At 58.0% G+C, this 21,908-nt stretch overlaps 1 protein-coding gene across 1 annotated transcript in view; it reads left to right on the top strand.

Moving 5' to 3' along the window:
• The window catches only part of PRDM15 (PR/SET domain 15), a 70,120-nt gene that overhangs the window by 22,066 nt on the left and 26,146 nt on the right, over positions 1-21,908 (top strand). Inside the window, exons 6-18 of the mRNA XM_024758436.1 lie at positions 3,978-4,079; positions 5,354-5,578; positions 7,062-7,182; positions 8,584-8,759; positions 8,866-8,960; positions 9,291-9,378; positions 14,265-14,432; positions 16,452-16,549; positions 18,859-18,990; positions 19,568-19,702; positions 20,409-20,572; positions 21,463-21,542; positions 21,788-21,908. Of these exons, the coding sequence (XP_024614204.1) occupies positions 3,978-4,079; positions 5,354-5,578; positions 7,062-7,182; positions 8,584-8,759; positions 8,866-8,960; positions 9,291-9,378; positions 14,265-14,432; positions 16,452-16,549; positions 18,859-18,990; positions 19,568-19,702; positions 20,409-20,572; positions 21,463-21,542; positions 21,788-21,908 (1,705 nt within the window). The remainder of the gene's footprint in view (positions 1-3,977; positions 4,080-5,353; positions 5,579-7,061; positions 7,183-8,583; positions 8,760-8,865; positions 8,961-9,290; positions 9,379-14,264; positions 14,433-16,451; positions 16,550-18,858; positions 18,991-19,567; positions 19,703-20,408; positions 20,573-21,462; positions 21,543-21,787) is intronic.

Genomic DNA, 21,908 nt, shown 5'->3' with positions numbered 1-21,908 from the left:
TGACTCCTGCCACCCTGGCCTCCTGCCCAGCCCCTTCCCCAAGCCCCTCTCCCCTCCCCTGACGTCCCCTCCTGGCACAGAGAGGCTTCTGGGACCCTGCTCCAGCCCCACCCATCCGGGTGCCCAGGGCCCAGGGCGGTCTCAGGTGTGTGTTTTGAACACCTCACCCATCGGAAGCCGTGCGTTGGGAGTACTGGGTTACTGAGTGCCCACTTCTCAGTACCGGGAGCAGATGAGACCTGTGAAGAGAGGCCTGGAAACCCGTGGAAAGCTGGTTTTCTGCATGATTCGGATTATCCAGATCTGACAGGTAGGGAGATGGCTTCACCTCTGCCCCTCCTGAGATGAGGCCGTTCCCCATCCCGCCTCTGGTCTGGACGCACCCGTGAGGTCACACGGGGCCTTTGTGGCCAGCGCTGCACCCTTAGCCCGATGGGGGTGGGTCAGAGCAAGGTGAAGGGGCCTTAGGAACCACCAGTTTGTTCCAGAAGGGTCCTGAGGGGGCCCGTGGGCAAGGAGCAGTCTGCCTCTACATTATTTATCAACTTTCTAGGTGAGCATCGGAACTGCTAAGACTCATTCGTTCTCTCTTTTGAATTTGCTTCAGACATCTTTGTCATAGATGTCTGCCATAGCGATCGGCCCGTTTGTAGACTGGCAGAGCAGACTTTTAAATATCGAGGGAAGTGGGTCTCCTTCTACCTGGCACGCTCCTTTCAAAAATTAATCTGTTTGTTTTTTTTTTTCTGGTAGTGGATTTACTTTTCTAATCACATGTTCTCCTTGAGCTCACATTAAGGCTGGTTTTTCTTCTTTACACACACCTGGGCCCGTTGGCAGATGAAGGAGGAGGACCAGAAGCCCAGTGGTCTCAGCGGGCGGGTGCGTGGGGTTCAGGGTCGGCTGTCAGCATCAGAGTTTCAAAATCACCTTTCTAGTGAAAAAAATGAGATAGAAGTACATTTCATAACATTTGGGGAACTTTGAAATCACATACAACATCACCATCTTAACGACTCTTAGCGTTTTTGATTAGCATTTTCTAATAGTTTTAAAAAACCAGCGCTGTGGGCGTGTAGTTAACATACAATAAAATAGCGATTTTAGGTGGACAGTTCAGAGTTCGGACAAATGTCTGCAGTTGTGTGAGCTCCACCGCAATCAAGATGTAGAACATTCTCAGCACCCCAGACGGTTCCCTTGTACAGCTCTGTACTCCATCCCCTGGCGGCCAGCATCTACCCTCCGTCCCTGTAGTTCTGCCATTTCTTTTCCGTCGTGTAAAAAGCCGTGCACTTCTGCGTGGTTGAGGTCCTGCTGTACATGCTGATGTACCACGTGATTGATCTTCATTACACGTTTTGCCGACCGTCCTGCTGTGGGCCTTCTCCCTGTCTCTCCACTGCCAGCTACTGTTTCATTTTGCGTAGACACTTCTTTTTTGTTGGGCGTGTGAGTGGTTGGGATGAAGAATTGCCTTCTGGTTGCTGGCTAATTTTTTCTTAAGTCTTTTTTTTTTGCGGTATGTGGGCTTCTCACTGTTGTGGCCTCTCCCGTTGTGGAGCACAGGCTCCGGACGCGCAGGCTCAGCGGCCACGGCTCACGGGCCCAGCCGCTCCGCGGCATGTGGGATCTTCCCGGACCGGGGCACGAACCCGTGTCCCCTGCATCGGCAGGCGGACGCTCAACCACTGCGCCACCAGGGAAGCCCAAGTCTTATCTTTTAAAGATAATTTTTGGAAAATAGAGTCCTGCCCTCGGTGGGAGGACAGCAGTCATGACTGGTTCTTCTAGTTAGTCCCGTTGACCTAGCGTTCAGGACACCAGGCTGAAGAGATGGGTTTCCTGCCGAAGGTCAGGTCACAGGTCAGGCCTATGTGAATTCCATTCCTGGGCAGGGCCTCGTGGTGGAGAGATAGCAGCTCACTCAGATGAAAAGAAACTGCCTTTATTCCCGAGTACCCACTGCCAGCTACCCCCTGCTCAGCCTCCTTCTCTGAAACTCTCCTGTGCAAGAGTGCTTTGCCCTCTTTAGAACCGTGTGTGTTTGGGAAGGTGAGTGAGATGCAGGGATTTGGCCCTGATCTCCTCCTGATCCTCTTCTGTGGATTCCCAGAGATGGGCGCAGAGGAGAGCGGAGGCTGGGCCGCAGGGCACACCCCACAACGGCGCCCAGCTTCTGGGCTGTGCACTCTCCACTCTTTCTGCTCTGGCTTTGGTATAACCAAAAATTTCATACAGCAGTTACATTTCTCTCTTCTTGTTATCTCACGGAGACTCAGAAAATGCCTGCAAACGGTTGTAGCAGTGGTCTCTGTCTGTTTCTTCCATCCTTTGCAACCTTATCGCTGTGTTTTTTTTTTTGGGGGGGTACACGGGCCTCTCACTGCTGTGGCCTCTCCCGCTGCGGAGCACAGGCTCCGGACGCGCAGGCTCAGCAGCCATGGCTCACGGGCCCAGCCGCTCCGCGGCATGTGGGATCCTCCCGGACCGGGGCACGAACCCGCGTCCCCTGCATCGGCAGACGGACTCTCAACCACTGCGCCACCAGGGAAGCCCTTATCGCTGTTTTTTGACACAGACAGAGGTGTGCTTTTTCCTGGTTCTGAACGCGTGTGCAGTCGCTCTTCTGGACGGTTTTGCTTTGCGGGTGGCCCCGGAGAGTTGCGATGGGTCGTGCGTGTCAACACAAGCTGCACAGAGACGGGAGTGGAGGTGGTGGTGAGGGCTGGTGGCCCCCGTCCAGCACTGACAGGCTGCCACGTGGGGTTTAGCGAATCAGCTTCCTGGGCCAGGACATCACGAACATACGTTCACTTAGAATGTCCCTGTTACCAAGTCAGCTCGCACTGCTGAGCGCACAAGCCGCCCGTAAATCGAGAGACCAGCTGGGGCAAGAAATAGCGACTTTATTGGAAAGCCAGCAGACCGAGGAGGTGGTGGACTCGTGTCCCAAAGAACCAGCTGACTTAGCACTCAGGCTGCTTTCAGACTAAAAGGGGAGAGAGTAAAATCACGCATCTCCTGGTTCCGGTCAGGGGATGTTAATTTCCTCCTTCCTGCAGCCGTTCACAGGTGAGCCTGGTCAGGCTGTTTCCTGTGAGCCAAACAACCTTTACCTGGGAGGCAGGGTTCCCAGTGAGGGGCCACTAGGTATAATTTAAGCTTATAGGCAACATCCCTGTAGTGATTAACTTGTAACAGAATACAAATGTTCTTCTCCATTTCACCCCCAACTTTGAGATCTCACAAGAGCATGGGTAGTTTTTTTTTGAAAAGGACCCTGAGCAACCAGGGTCTCTCTCTGTGTTCCATGGACCCTGGTCATCTCCCCCCGCCCCCAGACTCCCACGGGGGTGCCGGGAGGGCTAGGGGCACTGCCTCCGCAGTAAGCACCTACCCCCGGCAGCTGTTTCAACCTAAATTCAATAAAAGTGAAAGTCCAGTTCCTCAGGGGCACTCGGCACACGTGGCTGCCCCCCTGGCCGGCAGTTACAGAACATTTCTGTCACTGCAGAAAGCTCTGCTGGCCAGCGCTGGGCAGGAGCCATGGCCACACCAGGGCGCGTGGCCTGGCTGTTTGGGGTTCCGCCCTTTCTTGTCACATGAGCCAGTGAGAGGTTGGGGAATTCGATGTGGGCCGTAGCATGCATTTTTTCTTTTCTTGAGGTTGTATGGGGGGGATGGTGTCTGGTCCCACCGGACTGGCTTCTGGGAGGAGGCCACGTTTCCGTGACTGGTTCCAGTGCTCTGTGCCCGGCTTCCTCATCTGTGAAATGGGGACGTTCACAGGCACGAACGAGTCCGTGTAGGTAAAACGCCGAGAACGGCGCCTGGAGCATTGGCGCTGCTCTCAAGCGGTGACAGTTGTTACCGCTGTCATTGTCACCTCCTACGAGGGCAGGTGTGCCCTGCACTGGGCTGGGCTGCACAGAGAGAGCAGCTGCTGGACCACCTCCCCCTCTTGTCTTTTGAAGCTGCAGGCACCCCAGAGAGCAGCACGCCAGTGGAGGCGGAACCCAGCCGGTGGGTGTGCAAGGTGTGTTCGGCCGCCTTCCTTGAGCTGCATCTGCTGAATGGTAAGGGGCAGGTGCCTGCTCAGCCAGACGCCGGCGAGTCCCGCGCTGCGCTCACCCTGACGTGCTCTGTCACTTCCACGCCATCCCTCTGGGATGGAGGCAGGACACACGGGAGTTCCCTGGCTTTGTGGGAGCAGCTCAGCTCCCAGCCTGTGTCTTCCTGGCCTCCTCCCGGGGTCTGTGCTTTGGCTTGGAGTTCTCTGCGTGTCTGGCAGCGAGGGATCTTGTTTGCTTTCTCTGAATCTCAGCAGAGCATTAGTTTGGTGTGGGGGGCAGTCTCTCCTTTTGTAGCCTTGCCAGGCATTTGCAGCCGGGTGGCCTCATCGTTAGCTTGTTCTGCTACGTGGCCAAACTTCCAAACCCTTCCCGTGACACGCAGCACGGAACGTTGTTTGCTTTAAAACTTTCCTTCCCTCATCCCTCACCCCTCTCCTTCCCTGGCCCCTCGAGGGCACTTGCGCTGCACAGTGGCCCTGAGCGTGGAACAAGTGGGGAGACAGCCGCCACTTCACACCGAGGCCTGTGTGAGCCAGTCGAGGTTGTCGATGGGAAGAATCGCTCCCTGGCCGAGTGTGCAGGCGGGCGCCAGTGGTCACTTGAGGGCGCTGGCCCCCACCTGTCTCGTGGGTCACTCCTCTGTCCTCTTGCTGGTGCCCCGCCCTCCTGACAGCCTGGGCCCAGCTCACCTTCTTTCAGGAAGCATGGCCATCTCTGTCTGTTTCCTGTGTGTGGCCCAGTTATCTTTCCTTGGGAGGTCTTTGAGGTTTCTTCCATTGAAAATAAAGGTTTTTGGCCTTCGTGCAGTGTTTTGAGAGACAATTTTGTTCATTATGAATTGAATGTTTATCACTATTCCTCTTCAAAGGCTACGTTTTAAAATAACTGTATTATATATTCGTCGCAGAAAAATTAGAAAGCTTAAATGAGCTTTGAGAAGAATATAAAAGTGGCCTGTGAGGTCACCGTAGAGAGACCCACGTTACCTTCTTGCTGTGTTCTTCCACAGTTTCTCTTTGCTCATACACGCGTACCCATGCTTTTAGTTTTTACAAAACTGTACGTGATTATACAAAACTGCCCGGCTTCTATCGCCTGACTGACTTTTTAAAATGGTGGTTGTGTTTGGTGCCGTGGAAATGCTGTCATTTTCAAAGCAGAAGAAATAACGTTTATTTGCCTCTGCAGAGGGCACCCTGTTAGCAAATAAAATTGAAAACAAAATGGAGGTTGGGAGTGGACGCCCTGCCTTACGCCTTTGCTCCCCTGTCCTGCAGAGCACCTGTTGGGCCATTTGGAACAATCCAAGAGCGTCCCCCCAGCCGGCCAGCAGGATTCGGCCGCAGAGAAGGAAGCAGACGTGCCCCGGGGGGAGCCTCCCGCAATTCCCAAGAGTGTCAGTGCCACCAAAGAGCAGAAGAAAAAGCCTCGAAGGGGGAGAAAACCCAAAGCATCGAAACCAGAGCAGCCTCTAGTTATCGTGGAAGGCGAGGAGCCCGCAGGTGAGGGGGAGGGGCCCGCAGGTGAGGCTGATCCCGGTCCTGGGGTAGCAGTGAAGGGAATGGGGAGGGACCTGAGGCCGTGTTGCCTCCATGCCGGGTAGCAAAACTCGGCACAGAGCCCTTCTCTTTCGCTGAAGCAGCTCTTCGCGCACGGCGACTCGCAGTGCAGTTGGCAGCTGTGCCGGCTGTGACCTTTGACAAGCGCGTCCACCTGGGTAGCCGGATATCAGGACAGAGAGCATGTCCGTTCCCCCCAGCCGCTTCCCGGCTTGTCTCCGCGTGGACTGGCGTTCCCGTCCCGGGCACTGTCTCTGTGCCCGGCATCTCCCGCACGGCGTGTAGGGGAGGCTCGTCCACGGTCGGGTCCCCGCTGCCTCTTCTCCTTTGCTGCCGAGCCGTGTTGGTCCGTCATGCGGTTGCCCCACCGTCTGCTCCCGTGTCCCCTGTGGACGGTCGTGCAGCTGGCTTCCAGGCTGTGGCTAAAGCCGTTCTCTGACTGTACAGTAGCCTCAGTTGAGCTTGGAGGGACCTTGGGCCCTCATTCTCGGGCGTGGGATTCCCAAAACGCCATGTCCCCTCAGCCCTCACGTGGCCTCTGCCAGGAGTGCCTGGTGCCAGAGGATTCCTGGCGGGTCTCGCACGTAAGGACCAGACATGACGCTCAGACACTAGTGAGTCCCCTCACTACCTTCCTCACTGATCGCTGGGCAGTTTTTCTTTTCGCCATCTGCCGTAGCCCAGGATTTCTTTTGCGAGAGTGAGAAGCAATTTTTATCCTTTCTTGGAATTAAAGAGAATTCAGAGGAGCAGCCGTCACATAATGTTCTCAGGAGAACTGGTTTAAACTTCCCCTGGACAGTTTCCCTACTTCTCTATAAACAAGTAGAGGCGAAGGAGGTGAAAAGCTTATTAAATGATTATTTCACTAATTCTAAGTTGCATTAGGAAGACGTCATAGTAGGTGAAGTGGCTAAATCTTTTCATGTAACCTTCCCAGATTTCACTTGTCCAGAGGTTCAGGCCTGGGTCCCTATCACTGTGGTTATTTGATATTTGACTCTTGTACAAAATGATGATCTGCCTTTGAACATACTCAAGATGGCTTGTGTGATTACAAAAATTAATATCTCCAAATCTCTGTCAGGACAGGATTAGCTAGGTTATAAGGTCCCAGTGTACGTCAAAGTGTTTCAGTTTTAGGTGGTACGAAAGGGACTGAGATAGTGTCATGACTTAACCACAGATTATAACTCCAGTTTTGAGTTAAGAATAATATTTTGCTTTTCTAAATCTGCAGGTAAATGTGTGGACTCTAAACTATCGCTAGTTTTTTGTTTTTTTTTTTTTTTCCCCCGTGTCAATCTTGTGATCTGTGTCTGCAACGTTGGCCTGGCTGTGGCCTCTCGGGCCTGTCATCTTGGTTCGGTTGCGTTCCATCCCTGGCCCTGGTGATGACACGGCTTGTCCTGTCCCCTCCACACAGAGCAAGTGGCAGAGATCATGAGCGAGGTCGAGCCTGTGGCTGCGTCGCCGGACGAACGGATCATGGAGCTGGTTCTGGGGAAGCTGGCCGCCACCCCCAGCGACGCGAGCTCAGTGCCAAAGTATGTCCCAGAGCAGCGCGTGGGCCCGGCTTCACAGGCAAAGGCGCCGTGGCGGCTAATCCATTCCAGAGGGATAGGCCGGATGAGAGGGGGTGGTTTACTTCTTGTAGGAAACGTATGTGCTTGGGAAGCAGCGGGAACTCTGGAGCCCAGGGGGTTAATAGTGCATCCACTGTGAAATAGCTTAAAATTTTAAAAACGATTTTTTACTGTAGTAAAATACACACAGTACACAATTTACCATCTTAATCGTTTTTAAGTGTGCGATTCGGTGGTTTTAAATACGTTCGCCTTGCAGTGCAGCCCTCCACCCATCTCTGGAACTTTTTCATCTTCCCCAAACTGAAACTCCATACTTACGAAAAACACTGACTCCCTATCAGCCCCTCCCCAGCCCCTGGCACCCACCACTCTGCCTCCTGTCTCTGTGAAGAGCTCAGAGGAGGTACCTGTGTCTCCAGGGGCGTCATATAAGTGTTCTCACACGGTGTTTGTCTTTTTGTGATTGGCGTATTTCTCTTAACGTAACGCCCTCGAGGTCCGTCTGTGTTGTAGCAGGTGTCGGAACGTCCTCCCATTTTAAGGCAGAATAATTCCATCGTGTGGGATGGACCACATTTTGTTTATTCATTCTTCCATCAAGGACACTTGTGTTGCTTCTGCCTCGGCTGCTGTGAACAAATGCTGCTATGATAGGACAGGTTGTATTTAAATTTCTGTAAATTTAACACCTTGCTCTGTGTGTTTCCACTTTTTATGATCGAGGAAAATGTTTGTATTTAAGTTATTATTCTTAGGCAGTTTTTTGCCCTGGAGTTGAATACGCTGGTGGCAGTATTTTTTTCCAGCCCTTTTCCCACAGGGCCAAAATGCGCCTGGTCCTGTAGGGTTCGGGAAGCTGTGGAAAAACTGAAAACAGAGCAGAGCAATGTCAGAAATGGTGAACCTGACCTACTTATTTATACTCCATCTTATTGCCCAGAGGGTTTCGGTAACTTACCGAAATGTCAGAAACACATTTCATAGGGAGAAGAAGTTTGAAAAATCAGGTTCAGGGAAAATATGGAACAGGGTAGAGGCAAGTGAAAAAAAAGAGAACAGTTATGGTTACTCCGGTCGGCACACAAACAGCTCCAGGCTTCCCGGTGGCCGGAGTTAACGCCCAGGGAGCCGAGTGGCCGGTACAGGAAAAGCTAACTGGTGCCCCTGTACGTTCAGCGTGTCTGTCCCTTCCAGATGCCCCAAAGCTGCAGGGGTGCGCCTGAGCACGGCCCCCCACTCTCGTGTCTGGCTAGGAGGATTTGCCAGGGCCTCTCTCCAAGGTGACTGTGACCTTGAACTCTCTTCTCCGACCACCCTGTCTCCCACCGGTCTCACCGGCTGGCGTGTCTAACCCGGCAGGTTCCCGCACCAGCAGAGCGGCAGCGTCACCCTCAAGAGGAGCCTGATTCTCTCGAGCCGCCACGGCATCCGGCGGAAGCTGGCGCGGCAGCTGGGGGAGCGGGCCTACCGGTGTAGCATCTGCAGCAAGGCCTTCCAGAACAGCAGCAACCTCAGCAGGCACGTGCGCTCCCACGGTGAGTCCCCGCGACGCCGGCGCCGGGCGGCGCGTGCCGGGCGGGCGTGTGCTCTCGGGGCACCTGGAGCAGTGGCGCGCGCGGCTTGTCCCTGCTCATCCCTTAGGCGACAAGCTGTTTAAATGCGAGGAGTGTACCAAGCTGTTCAGCCGCAAGGAGAGCCTGAAGCAGCACGTCTCTTACAAGCACAGCAGGAACGAGGTGGGTGAAGGACCGCCGCTGTCTAGTGACGGAGGAGAGCAGACCGTTGGCGTTGATGAAGGAGTCACGGGGCGGGGGCAGCGGGAGCCGGAGCGGCCCAGGTGGGTCCGGGCCTGGCTGGGCGCCGCCAGGGCTCGGGCCGAGCGAGAGGCCCGCGTGGGCAGCGAGCTCACCCGGACGCGGGGCTCCCTTTCAGGGCAGGGGCACGGCCAGACAGGGTTCACGCCCTACGCTGGGCAGGAGGGTAGCGGGGGGAAGGGCCCGTTGCTGGAGCAGCTCCCTGAGGGGGCGCGTCCCAGCTGCCCCCGCTTCCCGCCCCCCTCCCACCAGGTCGACAGCGAGTACAGGTACCGGTGCGGCACCTGCGAGAAGACCTTCCGCATCCAGAGCGCGCTGGAGTTTCACAACTGCCGGACAGGTGAGGGGCCCCGCCCGGCGCTGAGGCGCGGGTACCTGGCGGGGTGGGGACCAGGTGTCCCGGCAGCGGGTGAAGGTGGATATAACAGGTATCCTCACCTGTAACGTTCCCCTCCGTTCGGGGTGCTTCAAGCAGCTGTTACTTACTCTCAAGAGACCGAAACTTGCCCTTTAAAAGGGGATTTATTTCACATCCTATCATTCCTCCAAAGCAGCCACATATGGCCCACAGTTGAGCCCGTGGTGAAGCAGGGGGGTTTCATCGTCGCCGAGGATGGTGAGTGGTAGGGTTGCTCTGGGACCCGGTGAGAAGTCCTTGAAGAGGTGGGGTCGCGGCTGGAGGGGTGGGCTTCCGCCTCGCTCTCGGCAGGAGCTTCCTCACCCATCCGCCCCCCTCCCTCCGAGGACCCCGCCTGGGTCCAGGTGAGGGCCTTGCCGCTCCCTCGCACACTCCGGCCTCCGCTGAGCCTGCCGCTGTCCCCAGTCCCCACTCGTGACACGGACGGACCCTCGTCTGCTTGCGTGCAGCTGAAGCCGGCGTGCTTGGGCCCTCCGGTGGCCGGGACGGGTCTCTGGGCCTGGCCGAGGGTCTCAGGCCCCGTGTCTGGCCAAGCGCGCAGCTGGCTAGTGTACGCGATGTGTAAATCCCTGTGGACGGCCAGGGGACAGTTGTGCAGGAGCCCAGCCAGCAGGGGAGGCCCATGTCCTGTCCCCGCGGCTCTTTGCCCTGTGCCCTGTGGGGGAAGGCGGGCGGCTGCGTTCCCACCCAGGGAGGATGGGGTTGGCGGAGGGTCGCTGTTGTCTTTTCGGCCCCCTCTTCTAGGCATCGTCGCACACCTGGGGGGTGGATACCGGTGGCAGTCGGCTTAGAGACCTGCCAGGTTAACCTTTGATTCCGAACCCCCTTCCTGTTGAGCCCTCTGTGTGTGTCACCGGTCACTCTGTATCTCTGTGCTGGTTCTCGTTAGGGTGCCGGGGGGCCGGCCCGCATCTCAGGGCACCCTTACCCCATCACGTAAATCGCCACTGCCCCTCTCTGCCGGTGGCCAGCACCCGCTCCTGCAGCCTCTGCAGTGTCCCTTCACTTGGTTCATTTGCTTGTTCCGCTTTGAGGGCTCCTGTTGGAAACTGCGGCTGGTTTCCTCCGTCCACAGTGCCTCGCTACCAGGGCGGGGCTTTTCTGGGCAGCAGGTGAGTCTTGTCTCACCTGAGCTCCAGCTGCCCTGAGCGTCAGTCACGGCATGAAGTGGCCTTGGAAGCTTCCGGGTGCACTTCCAGGTGCTACACCACCTGCATTCCGCAGCCCAGGTGTTCCCAAAACCTGGGGGAAATCCACCAATCTTTTGATGCCGTATCAGTCAGAGGACCCTCGAGCTGTGCTTATCGCCGGGCAGGATGGCGCTCCATGAGGCCACGCTCGGTTCTGTACGAGCTCAGTGGGTGGGCATCAGAGCGGAGGGTGATGCCCCTGTCCCGGCCCGGGTGCTTGCTGAGGCCCGCTGGAGGCTGAGGCAGAGAAGTGCTCTTCTTTTTATCTTTATTTCTCTGGACACAAATGAAACAGAAGGTACTAAGTCAAAGCAGCAGTTGCTACATGTCAGCAAAAAGTTCTGTTAAACCAGACGTTTGTCTGTCTTCGTTATATAGAAGTTAACAGAGCAGCAATGAATTGAAATGCAGTTGCTCCACAATTTCAAAGGTCAGAAGTTTTGGATGGAAGACAAAGGATAAACCTGGGAGCTGAGGTCATTTGTGTAATATATTATTTGCAGGCTGTTGTACTTTCTTATAATAGTGTTCATGTTAGGAGAATGTGTCTTCCGTAGACCATGAAGTCAGGGATTTGTGTGAGGTTTGAAATGATGGGCCTGCTGGGCTTTTTCTCAAGCTTTCACTCAGCAGGGCCTGTCCTGGGTGTGAGGTGGCCCTCGTCTGCCCTCGACCTTCCTGAGGGAGCTGGAGGAGAGCAGAGGCTCATGTCCAGGCCCTCAGGCAAGACAGGGTCTCCCCGGAAATCCCCTGTCCCGCCTCCGGGTGACCCTGTGCCCCCTCCTTCACCGGGGCCCACGTGTTGGGCTGCACCCCCAGGCCTGCAAGCCTTGGAGCTGCCCAACCTCGAGACCAAAGAAAGAGCCCAGAGGCAGCGACAGAGACATCAGTGGTTTATTGGACGGGGGAACCTTACACGTCCGAAGCCGCACCCCGCGTGCAGAGGGCAGGCAGCACATGTCAGGCAGAGATCTTCCCCCCTCAGGGGAGAAGGAGGCTGCAGTTTATAGGGGCAACTGACAGCAGGTTGGCTCATCTGTTACCAGGGAAACCAGCGGCTGGGGCACACCCCTCCCATCCCCTCAGGTCAAGGACCACGAGCAGGGCAGGTGTCTCCCTTTAAAGAACTAGCAGAAAGGCAGAGCCTTCCGGCCTGAGGATTAGAACAGTCACCAGCTGGGGCAGGGGGCGAGCAGTACAGGGGAGCGTGTAGAGGTGAGGCGGGCACTGGCTGGGCAGGGGGCAGACAGAGAGCCGGGCACAGCCATGCTGAGAGGCCTGACCATCCACCACATAACAGGTGTTTGTTCTCAGTTGCTGCATTTTGTTAAAACATGAGTGTGGGGGGGGCGGGGGAGGAGCGAGAAGGTTGTCGTCAAGCACCTGCCTGGATTCTTGAACTGGTGACATGTGGACGCCATGGCAGGAAAAGCCACCGTGGTGACAGCCTGGCCCGGACAGCTGCTCCAGCTCTGCCGTCACCCGGCGAAGGCCACACCGGAGCTGTTGGGGATGGTTAGAGGTGGGTCCTCTCCATACGCTGGGAGGGACTCGACCCGTTAGAGAGAAGAAGCGAAAGTCCAAGGGCCGCGCTGCCCCTTCCACGGCTGTCGGGTTCCTGGGCTTGTGGGCCACCTGCCCAGGAGGGAGGCTTACCTGTGTGGTTTAGCAGGCCCAGAGTGGGCGGGGTCTCCAGTGATCCGATGGAACAGCCCTGTAAGGCTCGGCCCTTCCCAGAGCAGGATGGCAGACGCCCTCATCTCTGGTGGTCTCATTCCTAAGGATCCATGCCGAGGAAATCTAGTAGGAAAAGCATCATTACATTACCTACAATATCAAAAATGATGAAGTAGGGCTTCCCTGGTGGCGCAGTCTTTGAGAGTCCGCCTGCCGCTGCAGGGGACGCGGGTTCGTGCCCCGGTCCGGGAAGATCCCACATGCCGCGGAGCGGCTGGGCCCGTGAGCCGTGGCCGCTGAGCCTGCGCGTCCGGAGCCTGTGCTCCGCAACGGGAGAGGCCACAACAGTGAGAGGCCCGCGTACCGCAAAAAAAAAAAAAAGATGAAGTAAATTGCGATGTATGAACTGGGTGGAAAATTATGTAACCGCTAAAATCAGCATGGAAATGTCTGCATGATAAGCACAGGTACCGCACACACACAAACGCGTGTACAGGGGAGTGTGGATACCCCGGGGCCTCCACCTGGGGCTGCACATCGGGGTCCACCTGGCAGAAGTTAAACTGCGAGGTCTGAGTCCCCGGGGACGCTGGGCAGAGTCTGGAGCCGGTTTGGTTGGAACAGCTGCCTGGGGGATGCTGCCCAACGTACAGGGCACAGGACAGCCTCCCGCAGCCATCCGGCCAGAGTGTCAGCAGCGCCCAGGCTGCGATTCCCGGACATGGGAGTCCGCCGTGCAGCAGAGTGAGGACCGCAATCAGTCACTGTAGAAAATGAAACTTGGCCTCCGGCCTCCGGGATTTGCGCATTCAGCAAACATTTGCTGACTACGGGAAGTGGTCAGTGGGCTGTAGCCAAAGGCCCAGAAATGAGGGTGACACGGTGTGACCTCAGGCCCTCGCTCTGGAGGGGGACGCACACTGTCATGCCCATCCGCTCAGGTGACACGGGACGGTGTTCCCGGTGCTGCAGGACGGCCGTGGGCAGTGAGGGCTGACTTTCGGGGCTGGCGTAGGTGACGGACCCGTGGGCAGTTAACGTGTCCTGGCAGGAGCAGGGTGGGCATGGCGGGGTTGAGGGCAGACGACAAGTCTGAGTGGAGAGTGCTAACCAAGGCCCCGAGATCCCCTAAACCAGGGGCGGAGGCCGGGTGGCTGGGGCCAAGGCAGACAGCTGGAGAGGTGCCAGGGTGGGGCAGATGCCCTGATGGCCCCTGTGCTTGTGCTCATGGGGGGCAGACCCCCCCGGGCCTGGGGGGAGGGGACAGGACACCCCAGGGTCTGCCTTGGGCACCTGGAGGGAGAGAGCAGGGTGGGGCCTGTCCGAGGCCCTGGTGGGGCAGTCTGGCCACCTTTGGGGAGGGACTGGGGAGGGACACCGGGCTGTGGGTATCTCTGAGGGCTTCAATGTGGGGAGGGGGTATTTGCTGGGGGTGGGTGCACGTCTCCCAAAGGGGACCTAGGGACCAGACGGTTTTGTTTACAGGTGGGAGACATTGGGGATGTCTTTGTGCGATGGGGGAGGAGCCTGTGGAGGGCACGTGGGAGGGGAGGGGCAGGTGATGGGTGGACTTCGGAGGAGCGGTGAGGCGGGGCAGGAGGCCGCCCATCTGACGCCGCGGGAAACGGGCCGGCGCCGCGGTCAGGTTGGCTGAGGGGGTGAGGGCCAAGGACAGCTGTGGTCCAGCCGCTTTCCTTGCCACAAATCCCCCGATGCTGTGGGAGACTTGTGGCACCAGGGAGGAAGGAGGTGAGCTACCTGTTTGCTCTGCACGCTGCTCAGGCCTGGCATGGCAGGGGGGCTTCGTCGGCTCAGGTGGTGCTGTTTCCCGGCCCCGCCCTCCTCCTGTGCCTCGTTGCCGGTCCCACGGCCATGATGTTGAGCCTGTAGTCGGTGTCATGTACCTGAAAGTTGCTGTGTGTTTCCCCGCTTCCTCGACAGATGATAAGACGTTCCAATGTGAGATGTGTTTCAGATTCTTCTCCACCAACAGCAACCTTTCCAAGCACAAGAAGAAGCACGGGGACAAGAAGTTTGCCTGTGAAGTCTGCAACAAAATGTTCTACCGCAAGGACGTCATGCTGGACCACCAGAGGAGGCACCTGGAAGGTGAATGCGCCTGCCGGGGAGGGGGCGGGGCTCACGCTGGCCCCGTCTCTGTGGGTGCCTGTTGGCGAGGCACCACCTGATGGGAATCGGCTCAGGCATCCAGAGGTCCTGATGGGGGATTAGAGCATCACGTGCGAGTGGGAACGCTTGGAAATGCCCCAAACGCTCCACAGCGGGGAAAGTTAGGAAAACCAGACTCTGTAGGACTGAATTTTATCAGTCACCAAAACCTTTTTGTTTTCAGAGAGCTTAATATTGTGAGAAAATGCTTTCCGTACGAAAGTAGGAGGAAAGCAGTGTATGAAATGTCACATGGGGTGTGGTGCGCTCTCAGCCGTGTGCGTGGGACGGAACGTTGCGGGCGGAGGCTCTTTGGGGCCGTGAGTGATTCTGCCCTTGTTCCTCTGTTTCCCCAGGAACCCCCGATGACCCTCGCCATTTGCGGTGGGCTCGGGGTGCCTGGGGGCTGCCTGTCGTGTGGTGGGTTTACGAGAGGCCAGCGCAGGAGAAAGATGGACTTCGGCGGGGTCGCTAATGGGGGGGAAGGTGGGAGGCAGCACAGTGAGGGATGAGCTGGGGTTGCGGGCGACCCCACAGGGCAGACCCTGAGCTGTGCAGGGGAAGGCAGGGGCCCTGAGAGAAGAGAGAGACCGGGACCTTGGGCCACAGGTGTGTCCTGAGCACCTACCCTACCTGGGAGGCTTTCTCAAAGACCCTCTGCTCAGACAGACCCTCTTTCAAAATAGCATTTTAGTTTTAGTGATCTTGGACATTTTAGTTTTTTACCCTAAAACCCACTGCCCTCTTGCTGACCAGCCTCTGTAAGAAGCACTCACTGACCAGAGCACCTTGTCTTCATGGCTTTTAAAACAAGCCTGGAGTCAGGTCACGTCCTGCATCACCTTTGCACTCTGCCTTTTTACCTGGCCCTTCTGCACGTGGGTTCATAAGCTCCACCCCCTTCCATCTGTGATCCGGTGCTGCACTTAGCGCCTGGTGTCCACTTAGTGACCGGGTGGCCTTGGTCATGCTGCTGGGCCTCAGTGTCCTCACCTGTGTTGTGGGGATGGCCATTGTGCCGACCTGCTGGGCTGGTTGAACCGGACCCTGATGATAAAGCCCCAGGCGGGCCCATGAGTGCCGCCATTACTGCTGGAAGTCAGGTGTTTCCCAATCGACAGATACGTGGGTTGCATTTTACAACTTTATCTTACGACGTTGTACAGCTGACGCACTCAGGTCGCTTTCCTCGGGAACGAGCGAATGCTGTGTGGCCGTCCCACGGCTTTTCCCTCCATACTGAAGCGTAATCCACGCCCAGTACAGACCTGTGTGCTTTACGCCGCTGGGAGCGTTTCGGGGAGTTACGTACTTGTCTCCAGGCCAGCGTGCTGGCCGTTCTTGAGCCCAGCTGTGCAGGAATGTCCCAGAAGGACGGGTCAGTGGTGTAGAGAGAGACCGTGAGAAGGAACTTCTCTCTTTCTTTTATTCAGAGATTCCCTGTTTCCTGAGAACTTCTAAGTCTGTTTCGATCCCAATTATGATCACTTTTGCCTTAAAACCATAGAAATGTATTATTTTCTGACTTTTTACCTTGATCCTTATTGGGCTGATTTAATTTGAAGGATGAATATTAGTATCTTTTTAATAAAAATGCCCTCCTACTTACAGACGCCTCTGAGAACCCCACCTTTCCCTTGAGCTTTCGATTGAGCACAGATACCTCCCTTACCAGTAGCTCATTCTGACTCCTCTGCATGGAAAGCTCAAGACACTTGCTGCCCTTGGATTTCCAAGTTTCAGGTGCAGCCCGGGTTCCGGAGTCGGTGGTGCGGGCCACCTGCCCTCCCTCCCGGGTCGCGTGTCGGAGCGCCGGTGCATCACAGACGAGTGACCCCGCTCGCTCCTTTGTCCCACCCGTGGGCAGCCCTGTCCTCCATCAGCTGGAGGTGACCCTGGCTGATGCGGGAAGGTCTCGTGTGTACTGACTCTCTCGGCCGGGGGGGCGGGGCGTTTCAGGAGTGCGGCGGGTGAAGAGGGAAGACGCGGAGGCCGGCAGTGCCGAGAACCTGGTGCGCTACAGGAAGGAGCCTTCGGGGTGCCCGGTGTGCGGCAAGGTAACGCAGGCTGGGGCCGGGGCCCGGACACAGCTCACCTTTTCTAATGGGAAGGCTCAGAGCTCTATGCACTGCGTGTGGCGGGGGCGGGGGAATGTTAAGATTGAGTGGGTACTTGGTGTCCCGAGCCGCGGCGTCCCCTCACTTGGTGCTCTGGTCATCTCTCTTGCTGTGGAGGAAGGAGCTCAGCCTTGTCTCCCTTCGGCCACGATTTTCCACTAGTGCCACCCCGGCACGAACACTCCACCTCCAGCACCCCAAGCCACGTGCCTCTGGCGGAGACGGGATGTCCGGGTTTATTTTCCTGGTCAGCACTGGTCCCCCTGCGGCATTTCCCGGTGAGAGACTGACGGAGCCGCAGCCGTGTGCTCTGTGCCCAGTCCACGGATGCCAGTGCCCTGAGCGAGCAGATCTGTCCGGGGCGTCGGGCTGGCCGTCAGAGGGCGTTGACCCCTCAGCAGGCCCTAAACGTCCGGAGGACACTCCCCATCTGAGCAGCCCCGGGCCACGTCAGCCCTGCACAGGGAACCCTGTCCGGGCGCTGCCATCCAGGCCACGTCAGCTAACCACGTGAGATGGCGGCGGTCTTTGCGCACAAACGCCTGGTCTCGGCTGGGGTGCAGTTGCTCATTCCCTTAGGCTCACCTCCCGTGACTCGGCTCTCCCAGGTTCTCAGCCACGCGCAGCCCACGTGAGCCACGTGGTCCTGGAGTGACGGCAGCCGCCAGAAGTGAAGGCCCGGTGGACGGCCAGCTGCGGCTCGGCCCAGCCAGCTGGCCCGTGGCAGCATTGCCAGATCTTTTGACCTTTTCAAGAGAACACGGAAACCCGTGTTTTTATGGGAAATTTCCTGATTTTTTTCAAACCACAAAGCAACAGGTCCGCAGGGTAGCGTGGCCTGTGGGCTGCACGCTGGGGCTCTGACTTAGTGTGGGTTTGGGGGCTGGAGGGGGGAGTGGAGTTGGGGTAATGGAACACACGCCTGAGCCCCGGTGGCCAGGCCGGGCCGCTCACGGGCAGGGGTGGGTGGAGGCTGCCCCATGTTCACGTGTCCCGCTCATTCTGCCCACTGACCACCGGCTCTGAGGAGTGGTGGCACCGTGTCCCTTCCATGTCCTTGGGAGATGGTGTACATGAAACCAGCCAGTCATGTGACTGACATTCAGACACCTTTTATTCTGTGAAATGTTCACTGAACACTCACGGAGGGGCCAGGCAGGAGGCGAAAGGTCTCTCAGTGGCACATGGCTCGGGGTGCTGGAGATGGAGTGTTCGTGCCAGGGTGGCACTAGTGGAAAATTGTGGCCGATGGGAGACAAGGCTGAGCTCCTTCCCCCACAGCAAGAGAGCAGATGACCAGAGCCTGAATGTCTCTAGAACTGAATTCTTCATTGCTTCCAAGTATCCCCTGTCTCCAGCCCCGTCTGCCTGGAGAACACAGGTGCCGGGGGACACCTGCGACCTCTGTCCCTCCCTGGAGGCCCATCTTCCTGCCCTGCTGACTCCTTTTCCCGCGCAGCCTCCCTGGGCTGTGGTCTCAGGGCTGTTGGCCGCAAGTCACTTGCAGATCTTGAAAAGCAGTGTCCGTGAAGGCATTAGCCTCTGTTCCCCGTGAACCGTGTCCCTCTCGTTCATGGCGTGTTCTCTTCCTGAGACCGTGCGTGGTCGGGGTGAGCTCTAAGGAGGCCTGCTCTCCAGGTCACTCGGCCACTGGGGTGAAGGCCGTTCTCTCAGATCAGTGCGGGCCCTGGGGGTCATCTCTGCTGCTGGTTTTGTCCACTGAGCTCTGCTGGCGGACGCACAGCTGCACCTGGCCTGTGGGCGGCAGAGGAGACACCCAGTGGATGAGTACGAGGTCAATGACCAGGTCTCCACACTCATCACTTTAGACAGGAAGCGCTGAGAAACTGGGGGAGGCGGTGTGAATTGTGCATGAAATATGGAACACCCACTGAGGACGTACCTCTTTTTTGACATCCTCTTTCGGAAAAGTGCAGCTGTTTCTGTGACAGTCTTCTTGGTAGGCCCACCCTAGTGCAATATTTAAGTGAGCTGAATAAAATTGGGCAGGATACTGTTGATGGTGAAGACTAGACAACGGTTCATTCTGTATTATAATGTGAGCACCAATTCAAACAGTCACACGGTCCTGATTCTAGCACCACGTGATTGTTTGTGTCTCCAACACTGAGGAGGTGCTGCAACTCAAACCCTGGGGAGAAGCTGCGTTTTTGTGCCCGGTCACGGTCTCCCCGCGGGCCGGGCGCGCGCGGTCCCAGGCGTCTCCGAGCCGGCTCCTCCCCCCACAGGTGTTCTCCTGCAGGAGCAACATGAACAAACACCTGCTGACGCACGGCGACAAGAAGTACACCTGTGAGATCTGCGGGCGCAGGTTCTTCCGCGTGGACGTGCTCCGGGATCACATCCATGTCCACTTCAAGGTGGGCTAGTGTCCCCCTTCCCGGGCTGCACGGGGGGGCGGGGCCGGCCCTCGTGGTCGGCGTGGCCGCCTCGCCGCTCTTCCGGTGAGCTCTCTGGAGTCTTCTTGCCGTGTCTCCTGAAGCCCACCTGCAGGGCTCGCGTTAAAACCCCTCCATGCTAGGCACCTCCCGGGAGAAGAATGAGGGTCGGGGACTGGGGCATTTGCTTCCCTCCCTGCCCTTGAGGAACATGAGGCGGGAGCTTGTGGGTGTGGTGAGGAGAGGAGTGAGGATTCGGGGTCATGGCTCCGGGGTTGGGCGGGGGAAGAAGTGCCGATCCAGGGAAAAGGAGGGAGGGGTCGGTGGTGAGGACGCAGAGCACGCCCTCCAGACGCGTCCCAGCTCGGTGACTGTTCCCAGCAGCTCCAGCCCTGGCGTTCACAGTCACCTGGACGTGAGCAAAGCCTGATGGCACCACCGTCAGGGGGTGGGGTGTCCCAGGTGACCCGAGGGCACGGTTTCTGCATCCGGCCTACAAAGCCCCGGTTAAAGCTCGCGCCAAGCGTGTCAGAAATTGGACGCGGTGACTGTTTGCCAGGACATCGCACTGATGGACGACCAGCAGAGGGAGGAGTTTATCGGCAAGATCGGGATCTCCTCGGAAGAAAACGATGGCACTTCCGACGAGAGCGCAGACTCGGAGCCTCACAAGTACAGCTGCAAAAGGTGTCAGGTAACTGGACCTGCAGCCTTCCGGCCCTGGGGCTGCAGAGCTGCCGGCCCGCAGGGGCTCTGGCGTGGGGGGGCGCCCCAGGTCTCGTCGCATCTCAGGGATGTTGGATACGGGTCTCACCGCCATCAGGGGACCACTGTCTCAGAATCAGTGTGGTCCACACGTGCCTGTGTGGCTGACCGGTGGGGATCCGTGTCCGCGAAGGTGGGCGCAGGCCAGGGCTCCTCTCTCCTCCGCCTGCCCCCCACACGGCAGGGACCCTTGCTTAGAGGCTGGGGGCGCGGTGAGTTTTCAGCAGTTTTGCTGTACGGCTTCACTGCTCAGGGAGCTGTGGTTCACCACTGCCGAGCAGGTCCCTGCGTTCTCCCTGGGCGTTCGCACCCATGGGCTCAGCACAGCACCTGACCGTGCACCTGTCAGGGCCTTCAGGCTTGGGGGAGAGATGGGGTCAGGTGGGCGGAGAGGAGGGTGGCTTGGGGGGGTGGGGGGCGGGACCTGCCGGCAGGTCCAGGAGGACTGGAGTCTGCTTCCTGTGCTCCCCCCGGCTTCGTGATTTTGCCCACCGCTGGCCCTGCTCTCGGGAGCCCCCGTCTCCTGCTGGGAGGCGGGCTCCCTCCGGCGTCCGGGGCGCCTGGGTGGCAGCGGCGCAGCGTCGGCCGCGGGGATCCGGGCTGCGTGCGCACGAGAGCAGTGTGCATGTCCGCAGCTCACCTTCGGCCGCGGGAAGGAGTACCTGAAGCACATCATGGAGGTGCACAAGGAGAAGGGCTATGGCTGCAGCACCTGCCATCGGCGCTTCGCCCTGAAGGCCACCTACCACGCCCACATGGTCATCCACCGCGAGAACCTGCCTGACCCCAACGTGCAGAAGTGAGGCCCGCCCGGGCAGGGGCTCCCTGGTCTAGGGTGGTGCGGAGGGAGGGCTGGCTTCCTTGCAGAGAGGCAGGTGCCCAAATCGGCCGTCTGGAGCATAGAGCAAATTCTCCCTCCTTCGGGGGCCCTGGGCGGGTCTGGGGGAGGCACTGGCCTCGCTCCTTCGTGGGTCATCAGGCCTCTCCCAGGTTGCACGCCTTCCCAGACCCCTGGCACAGTGGGCCACGTTGCAGGCCCTGCCTCCATACGACCAGAGCCCCTTTGCCTGCAGTAATTAGGTTTCGTGAATGTCAGTCCCACTTCTGGCTACAGCCCGTAATCAGCGCTGTGTGTCCAAGCAAGTCAGGCAACAGCCCTGCTTAGAGCCGGGTAGTCTGCTCGGGCTGCTGACTGGGCAGCTTGAACAGCAGAAATGTATTATCTCAGTGCTGAAGGCCGGACGTTCTAGATGCAGCAGATCTGCTTCCTTCTGTGACCGTGAGGGAGCATCTGTCCCAGGCTCTCTCCTTGGCGTGTGGATGCCATCTTCTCCCTGTGTCCTCGTGGCCTTCCCTCAGTGCGTGTCTCTGTGTCCCTGTGTATAAGGGCACCAGTCATACTGGATTCGGGCCTGTCGTGAGGACCTCAATTTTAACTTAGCCACCTCTGTGAAGACCCCCATCTCCAAGCACCGTCGCATTCTGCAGTGCTGGGAATCAGGACACCAATGTGTGAATTTTGAGGGGGACGATTCAGCCCAGATGGAGGCTGAAGTCTCTGGGTCCCTTGTCCCCCGCCCGGCACCTCTTATGCCCCACCTGCCGATAGAGGCGCTCGGGCAGGTGCACTCGGCCGCTGACGGCCCCGGGAGGCTGTGCGGGGCATCCTGAGCCTGTGCCTGGTTTCAGGTACATCCACCCATGTGAGATCTGCGGGCGTATCTTCAACAGCATCGGAAACTTGGAGCGGCACAAACTTATCCACACAGGTAGCCGTGCCTGGGAGGACGCAGGGGCCCGGGCTGCTTCCTGCCCTATGGTCATCTTGCCTCCCTGCCGGCGCTTCTCTGTCCGTCTTTGCCACCGCTCCCCCCTCTGGGTCCCCGCGGAGACCGGGGAAGGAGGGCTCAGCGGGCACTGCTCCAGCTGCAGGCGGGGGGCAGCACTCCTCCCGTCACTCGGTGACCGTGGGTGCGGATCTCCTGCTGTGAAAGTCTGACCTGTTTGTCTGTAGGTGTGAAAAGCCACGCCTGCGAGCAGTGTGGGAAGTCCTTTGCCAGGAAGGACATGCTGAAGGAGCACATGCGCGTGCATGACAACATCCGAGAGTACCTGTGTGCAGAGTGTGGGAAAGG

This window comes from Neophocaena asiaeorientalis, unplaced genomic scaffold (assembly GCF_003031525.2).
Source record: "Neophocaena asiaeorientalis asiaeorientalis breed wild unplaced genomic scaffold, Neophocaena_asiaeorientalis_V1.1 scaffold45, whole genome shotgun sequence".
In the NCBI taxonomy this organism is placed as follows: Eukaryota; Metazoa; Chordata; class Mammalia; order Artiodactyla; family Phocoenidae; genus Neophocaena; species Neophocaena asiaeorientalis.
Note: the sequence above shows the minus strand (reverse complement) of the source record. Positions and strands in the feature narration are given on the sequence as shown.